At 37.9% G+C, this 9,137-nt stretch overlaps 1 protein-coding gene across 1 annotated transcript; it reads right to left on the minus strand.

The window, feature by feature from the left end:
- Nucleotides 1-261: 261 nt before the first annotated feature.
- LOC104414090 (auxin-responsive protein IAA9) lies at nt 262-6,719 on the minus strand. Its single transcript, XM_010025109.3, has 6 exons — nt 6,525-6,719; nt 4,599-5,297; nt 4,255-4,481; nt 3,995-4,136; nt 1,471-1,532; nt 262-624 (listed from the first exon to the last, which is right to left on the minus strand). The coding sequence occupies exons 2-6, from the start codon at nt 5,261-5,263 to the stop codon at nt 587-589; spliced, it is 1,134 nt and encodes a 377-aa protein (XP_010023411.2). The 5' UTR covers nt 5,264-5,297; nt 6,525-6,719; the 3' UTR covers nt 262-586.
- Between the last annotated feature and the right edge of the window lie 2,418 nt (nt 6,720-9,137).

Below are 9,137 nucleotides of genomic sequence, written 5' to 3' on the forward strand. Positions count from 1 at the left end.
ATTTTGATCCTCTGGGGACTCCATCTATGTAAGCCTAGAGCACTTGATCCTAATAAGACTTCATCAATAATATTGGACTTGGTTTATACCTAGAGAGCAATGATTTCCCAGGTACCTGAATTTTTTTTACTAACAGGCAATGCCCAGTACCCCAATTGTTGGCATGCATGCTCTTTGGTTACAGAAACTAGCCACTATTAGGTGAACTGTGATGCAGATATCGATTAGTCACGCAACACATTTCTGATGATAAAAGGAAAATTAACAGAACACATGCATCCAACAGATCTCTTTCGGACAGGAACAATCTCGTGACATACACACAGTGAACCAAGAATTCTACTGGGTCACTAAAATTCAAACAAGCACAACTTCTTCTAGCGACTTATGAAAGTACTTACAACAATCATAGGGTTGAGACAGACTTCAGACTAACAACAGCGACATTTTCAGGCAATAAACAAAGACTCATGATGGACATTAGCACCGGGCTGAGTAGTACTCTTTCCCATTAACAAACAAATATCTCCACATATACCACTCCAGTAGACAGACAGATGTAACTAGGCAAGCATAGCAACCTGCACTAGTTTCTCGCCTTTGACTTTTCCAACGCTCTAGGTGCTGCAATGCAGAATCACAATAAGCGAACAATTACTGAAAATAACGAGCAGATAAGTAAAGATAGGGAAATTAATAAACACAACCCCAAGGCAGGATATATATCACAAAGAATGACAACATAAGGAGAGAATAAATAGTTTGCTTGAGCAGTGGTGTTAGCATATGCCATTTAGCTTTCCAGAACAACAATGAAGCAGATGTACAAATAATGCTACATCATGCCATCAATTTTTAATACAAGCAACACTTAACTGGAGCATCACTAAATATGCTACTCTAACTGAACTCTTCATCATGCATAATGTTTAGAGCAAAAGAAAACGAGGGTTGAACAACACAACATCAACCTCAGCAGGTTCTCCAACTCAAATAAATCAAAATGTCCATTCCAACAATTGAGGAACCAACTCATAATTGACTTCACTGATTTAGTGTACCACTACACCAATTCAAGCAAGAACAGAGGATGCAATAACTTTAACCTCCTGAACACGACAGCACAGTTCTCTCATCGCTACTCTTCTATTTGTTCACTGCAACAACAATAAAGTGACAGAACCCATTCAAGAACATCACCAAGAGCCACTCATCTGTAAGTTTTCTCCATCCTACAACACCCTCTATGCATTCTATAAAGCATAGAGGGTGTTGTGCAAGTAAACAGAAGATGAATGTAAAGCGTCTTTTTGTAAAAGTTAAGATTAAAAATAAACTGATTCTACTGATTAAATCACATAATAAGACTAGGCTTGGATAGACTCGCCTGGAAAAAGTGTCATCGGTGGGAACATGAAAGATGAAAGAGCCAGTATGAACACAGATAAAAGTTTAATTAGTGGTACAAACCTAGTCCAATTGCATCAGCACCCTTCATAATCTTGAGCCGCTTGCATGAATCAATAAACATCCTACCATAGCAAATTAAATCAGGATAAATAAGGGGAAACTTGAGAATAAAGGTTCAAATTTTGCATAAAAAGGAAAGTTTTATTCTATCTTTCAGAGACTAAGTGAACAGAAAAAGGCACAAAGAGTCAAACAGACTCAATCCATATGACATCTCATCAATCATAACAAGATTACACTAGCTCTTACTCTATTTATTTGCTGCATATCTTATTAGCAGTAGCAGTTTTAGATGAGGCAATGTAAGCCAATCAAAGAGAGCACAAACAGGAAGAGTAGAGTTGGAAGGGTGATAGAGACAAATGTGAGTGATTTTATTTCAAATGGAAGAAAATATCTTTATGGTTAGCATTCTCAAGATACCATGCTCTCAGTTTCCTTTCGATATACTCTAATACCACTGGAGCACTAAAGAATTATGTCCTGGTCATAGGAGCCAGACTAACAGGCCCAGATGTAGTCATCTGAGGACAGTTTAAAAATCAAGTTATGTCAGTTCTCACTAACACTCATTCATTTCATGCATCTGAAAAGCGAAATGCTTATAGCTTGATTGTTATACTTATGACTAGACAGACAGGTCAGCAAATTTTTAAATGACTTTATCCTTCCATAAGTCAAATTATCATTCTAGGAAATGGTAAAAGCACTCGAAAGATTCTCCAATTTATGAAAGAGTGATTAAATTCTAGTCAAATATTCTGAGCAGGAACAAGAAAGTGGAAACCATCCAAAGACAGACAAGCAGAAACTACCAGAAGAGGGACCGGTGTGACCATATTAGCAGTAGTAAAACCTCAGTGTTGTAAATCTGTAGATGCAACCTAACTACTGATTAAAACAAGACAACTCTGTCCATTGTCACTGCTTTTATATAGGAGAATCTCCAAATGTTTGAGTACATTGGTAAAGACTTTCCCCTAAATGTTCTCTCTGCATGGCTTTTTAGTCATTCCTTATGGATATTTTTTGAAACAGAAAAACAATAGAGAGCCTTATGTTGAATATTTCAACAAACTTCCCAGTGATGATCAATTTACATTTGACTTATTATCTTCAAGGGAAATTGCCATATCGTCCAGCTAAGCACACTGAAAAGGACTATTTCTTCCACAAACAATAAATGCCCTTCATGTTGGCAAAAATTGTAACTTAAGTTGTGTGAGGAGTTTTTCAGTTCCTTGAGTTAATCTACCTAAAAGTGCTCCTCACAAAAACACACAGATTCATAATATATGCAGCTTCTGTTAAGCGTGCAAAGTCAAGACCAAAACAAGCTCAAGAGAAATAAATAAAGGTACGAAGCCCATGTCCAGTTCTTTTTTCAGATTTGAAACTTAAAATTCATAATGAGGGAACAACTTATTAAGTTAACTATCAAGCTTCTATTTTTCCTCTCTTAATCTTTGACAACCAGCATAAAAATGAAAAAGAGAAATAACTTAATAAGTATATAAAGGAATGAGTAACATCAAATAAGCTAAAAAACAGCCCGTCTAGCAAACTAAACTCTGTAAGATTCAGCCTTCTTATATATTGAAAGAAACACAATGCTCAACTTGACCCTTTTCTTGAAATAACTAATACAATCACATTAAGCTATTACCACTCAGGTATCCACAGTTCTTACTTTTTATTTTTATTTGCAGATGACAGTATCTCACAAACAAAGCAGTAGCGTTCTTTTTCTTCACCACTGCTGTCATGACTTTTGTAAGTTGTGACCCTATTAGATTCTGGCGATCATTAATTTAATCTCATAATTGTTCAATATACCACTGCACTATCTTGACATGTGCCTGAATATCTAAAATAGGGTAAAGCTTAGTTAATCCAACAAAATACATGTTAAATGGCTTATCCTGAGTTGTGTATGGGAACTTTTTTTCTTTGGTCAAAGTGTACGGGCACTTCACATGGAAGCATTTGCCTCAGTACATTCTCTTTGAGAGATCTAATCGCTAGATGTTAAAAACACTTGCTTCTTTTGCTGGGCATAATAACTCATCTCTCCCCTTACTTCTTCGGTTCAGTCTTTGAGCAAGAAAAACAATAGTCGATATTCAAAAGTCTATTTTGAAAGGCCTTAACTTTGTTGGCATAAGAGTTTTTTGTAACTTTTAAAGATTTAGCAGATATTTATGTAAGCACTCCAGCATACCACAGTACATATCAAGTAGATCCTACATTTCTCCACGCGATTATTAATAGGCTAAGAATTCTATAAGCAAAAGCCTCATGGTATACTATAAAACAGGAGGATTCTCCAAATCTATTAAAAAAGAAATTAAGAATAAAAGAAAATTTCAATTTCCAATTACTAGCAATTGTTAATTCCGTTTGTCTTCCTTTTCCTAATTCCTCCACACTCCTTTTAGAAGCTCAACACTCCAAAAGAGTACTACGCCTCAGTTATGAGACATGTAACATGCAGCACGCATCCTGAAGGAAACTAAAAACTTACTCCCAGGGCACATCCCCGACAAGCATCCAGTCACCATCCTTGTCCTCATAAGTAAGAACATACTCCGATCCATGCAGGAAATCTCGCAGCTTACTCTCGTTCAACATCTCTCTTCCTGGAGTACCATTAGATCCACATTGACCTGAAAGCATAAAAAAATGTAATTCACTGGAAGTGTGCTAAGGTAATCAATATTCACTGATGAAGATCCATCAAAATCAAAACAAGGATGACCCAGAATGGCAGACACAATAACACACCTATGGTGAATCCGCTGAACATCTTCTCCAGAGAAGAAGATAACTCCTGATATGTAGAGTAATTCCTCAGATCTACCTTCCTCAGATAAGGAGCACCATCCATGCTGACCTTCACATAAAGAGCACCAGGACCTGGTTTGCCATCAACTTCATCATTGTCCTTTGAAGTTGTAGCCAATGTATTCTTCCTGTATGATCTAATAGGAGGCCAACCAACGACCTGAGCCCTGTCATTAAAGATAGCATCAACAGCCATTAGAAAGCCGAAACCTTGTTTGTTGTTCATGACCAGCTGTTGTCTTGCTTTTGGACATAAAGCCATTTGAACAGTAAATTAAACTTACTTCGCAGCAGGAGCATTGTTTGAAGCTCTCGTCTGACTAACTCCAGCTCCATTAAGGGCACGAGGGCATTCTGGTGCTGGTTTTGGGAGTGCCTCCTTCGGCACAGTCGCCTGGGCCCCAGAAGTCCTTGATGGGAGCATTGCCTTCATCCCTGCATTACCAGGAAACTTTCCTTGGCCTCCACACTGCGCAGTTTCAGGAGCAGGTCCAGTTGCATGAAACATCCAATTTCCATCAGGGTATTTAGAGCTCTTCAGCTCTGAGAACTCATCTATGGTGTCAGAGAATCCTCTTTTGTTTCCTGAAGCAATATTCTTCTGAAGTGACGATGAGCAGATCCCATCCTTCAAAGGAAGCAAAGGAAACAATGGCTTCTCATCGAGCTTTCCAGAGCTCAGCAAGCACAGTTTTGGTTCTCTTTCAGGAGATTGAGATCCAGGGAGACCAAGCGTCAACTCAGTAGCCTTTAGATTCAGATTACTTTTATTCTCATCAGACAAGCTTGAAACTGCAGAACTATCAACTGAAGAACAGTCAGACAAACCCAGATAGTTTCGCTCCTTCAACCCCAAGCAGTCATGAGAGGCGCCATCTATAGAGGGTGAGGTGGCTACTGTAGAGGTATTGCCACCCCCTTCCTCCACACCCAGAAGTGGTGGAGACATCAGACTTGAAAGACAATCAATCTATTCTCTTGAACTGCACATCAGCAATGAGGATATAAGTACAACCAAGAGATTGTATTTCTTTGAATTGAAGGCTCTTGAGCTAAATTGTGATCAGTGGAAACGGAAGAGCAGAATATGGGGAGAGATCAACAGTTATCACGATTTCAACGCTACAACTGGCAACAATAAGATGAGCATTATGTGAACAGTTTAAGAACTTCACGAGATGATGATAGACAACAATCAAAGCTGAAGAATAACGACATAAACCGGCATTTTGCGAAGAATTTAGACAGTACTAATGCTTCAGTGGCTTTACACTTAAAGATCACGGAAGCTACAATGGCGCAAAGCAACACTGCATCTACAGGAGAAAAAGAAGCTTTTTGCATCATCGCCACAAGTATCAATCTCAATATGCAAAGCCAAAGTCTTCCCCCATACGAGGATAAACTCTAGCCACCGTGAAGACGGGAAAGCAGCAGAAGCACAAATAGATGCAGATGGAGAGGGCAGTTTTATTAAAAATTTGGACAATTACGCAGAAGACGACTCACAGGAGAGACCAAATTAGAGTAGAATCACGGGAAAGAAACGCCTCCTGGACAAAAGAAGAAAATTCCCACTAAAAGAATATTACACCAAGAAAGGAAAGAAGTTATGAAGCATAATATTCCTAAAGCAACGAAACCTAAAGAAAACAGGAAGAAGCACAAGAAGCCCGCAATACTACAGATATGGTAGAATGAAATGGAGATACAATTTCCTCGCTGCAGGAGTGAAACCCAACAAGTCAACTTAGCTTAAAAAGATCATACTAATTTCCACCAAATTAAAGCAACTATAGAACTCCATATACCCTGTGATTCGGTGACACAGAACGCCTTCGGACATACACACAAGCCTTACAAAACAACATGCTACAGCATTTCCTCAGATCTAGCACCACGACAGACCACCACCCGATTGCCAAAAGACACTGAGAATTTTTTCACTTTAAACACCAAACCTCAGCAAGAGCAGAAACCCAAAAAGGAAGGGAAAAAAAAAAAAAAACAGAGGCTCGACCCATGAAACCTGCACAAGCCAAGAAATCGACGGGAGATTCTCAAATCCACACACAACATATTCGAAAGAACACACGAGATCTCCAACTGGGTTCGGTCAAAACACCAACTTTCCACCAAAAAGCACCAACCCAGAAGAAGAACCCCCCCGAGAAGAACAGAGAGACAAGAAAAAGAAGGTGGCGAAATACCTGGAGAACACCTCCCCAACCGGCCGGACACGAAGTACCCTTCTCGACCCAAGACGCAGAAATGCACGAATTGCAGACAGAGAGAAACGAAGAGAGAGATAGAGAGAGAGAGAGAGAGAGAGAGGGATTAAGGGCCTTCCATTAAGCAGAAAGCAACAAGAGCAAGATGGGCAAGTTTTCTTTCACCGGAGCACTCGAAAACTCGGCTTGAAAAAAAAAAAAAAGAACGGAAAAAGGTACCACCAGGCGGACACGCGCGGCAGTGGGGTGCCGCGGGGGGGGCAAAACGGTAAATTCGGATGCGACAAGGTAGTGATATATTTTCGACCGGAGAGAGAGGAAGCGGGGGAGGCAGAGGGGTAATTCGGACCATTCACGCCCCCCGCCCGCAGTCAAAAAGAAAAAATGGATATTTTGCTTTGACTCTCCTCTAGAATTTCCGTTCGTGCTTTCACACGTGTTCCTTCCCTTTATTAAAACGCTTCCACACGCATTGAGAAAGGCAATATTCATGAAAGTGGTGGGAGTTTTTTTTATCTTACTTTCTTTTCCATGCAATATAAATAAGAAAAAATGCTAAGCTATTGAAATTATCATGTAATTGTTTGACCATACATCGTAATTTTAATGCATTTGATTTTTCGGACCGTGTAAAAATATCGTACTTCTAAGTGTTCGGTAATTTAAAGCGGTCAAAATTTTAGACTTAAGAAGAATGTTTAAGCATTTGTCCTTGTGTGAAAGGTAAAAGAGCTACGATCGCGATCTTTTTGTCCTTTCAAATGAGTGATATAATTAAAGGGGTTTTCATTCTAATAAAGTTATGTGAAAGGAAGAAGATTTTGACCTTAAAGGTAAAAAATTGAGGACCATGGCTTAGTTCTGCCTTCTTGTTGATTTGACTTTGTTAGTTAAATGTCGGATTCACCATCAAGTCAATGATGGTCCAGTATTCCTTTTAGTAAGGAGAGACTTGTCAAGAGATGAGCAACGATTTAAGTCCAATTTAAAAACCGATTGACTGATTTGATTGTAGGCCGATTTTTTTAGAAAACTTAATAATATTGCAAGTAAACAACTTTTAATTTGAATTTGGAATCGGGGTCGAGATTATTATTAAACATTTGAATATTTCATTTATCAAATTCAGTAATTGAGATAACACCATCAGTATTTTCAGAATAGGTAATAGTCATTTCAGCACGGAAGGCGACTCCCACCGTAATGGAATTGGTCCTCCATGGATGGTCCAAATAATCACTTTAAAAAACGGAAAAATAAATATCTTGCAAACTCTCCCGCAAAAATTAAGAATTTCCGGTGTCGGCGTTCTATCAATTCATCTCCTCTCTTTTTTTATTTATCTCCCATGGGGTGCTCAAATGACAATAATGACCTTGGGGCTCTAACCACAGTGGCACGAGCCGTAAATAAAAAGGGGCTCTAACCACTGCTCTGCAAAATGGCAGGGAAGCTGTTTCGGGTTGACAGGAAACCATAAAAACCAGCAGCAGCTGCAGCAACCAGAGCAAAATAATAATAATATAATATAATATAATATAATATAATATAATATATTATATTATATTATATTATATTATTAAGAATAAACTAAGACCCGATCGGAAACCGGATTTCTGTGTCTCCCCCGAACGCATCAAAATTCAACAGCTCCACTCATTACTCTTTCCACACCCCGAAGAATTTCCTGTTATCCTCACCAAATTACCCCTCTTTTTTCACTAATCGTGCCTTTTTTGACTTTAACTTTGACTGTCGGATCCACATTTTCTTTTTTTCAAACATTTTCTCATCCACCCATATGTAATCACGTCCACGTGTCGGAACGACGGGCTCAGACACGTTGATGCACATTCGAGCACGATCATTATATAAAAGTTTGTATGTTCAAATAAGGCATTTAAATTTCGAGTTATGAAATGATTAATATGTATGACCAGCAATTGAGCATAGCCTGAATTATACAGGACGGTTGTTGCGATTTGACATGAAAAACATGGATTGTCGGGCCTAGATGGAGATGCAATTATGAGTGCACATTTACGTCTAAACAAGCTTGATTTTTTATGGGATAATGGCACTATGAAACTAAAATTTTATGGTAGCTCGACTGTTGAGTTTTAAATCATTTTCTCGTGTGATTCAGTCCTAACACTCCAGTTCAACATTATCTTAATACAAATTTAAAAACCATAATGTCATTGTTTTACTCACAATGTTTTTATTTAACATTAATAAAAAAAAAAAAAGCTTGATATATTACACCGTTTGCATAAATTGAAAATATTTTAAATATTTGATTTACAAATTTATTTAAAATTTTAAATCTTTTAAAATAATCAATAGTTATCCCACAATATTTTACATAATGTTAGGCAGGAGATCTTAAATTCAAATGTCTCAAATCAAAATCTAACCTACGTGTAAGTAAAAATGTCATAATAATTATTAAGTCATATTTTTGTCTCATTACTTGAAATTTTCGTATGGTTGATAATAATCATACAAAATCTTATAAATACAAAAAGAGAACTTTTTAAAAGAAACTGTGGAGCAAATTATCTTCTCAAATTATTTTACATCAAGAGAGTA

The sequence above is a fragment of the Eucalyptus grandis genome, chromosome 8 (genome assembly GCF_016545825.1).
Source record: "Eucalyptus grandis isolate ANBG69807.140 chromosome 8, ASM1654582v1, whole genome shotgun sequence".
NCBI classification, from domain to species: Eukaryota; Viridiplantae; Streptophyta; class Magnoliopsida; order Myrtales; family Myrtaceae; genus Eucalyptus; species Eucalyptus grandis.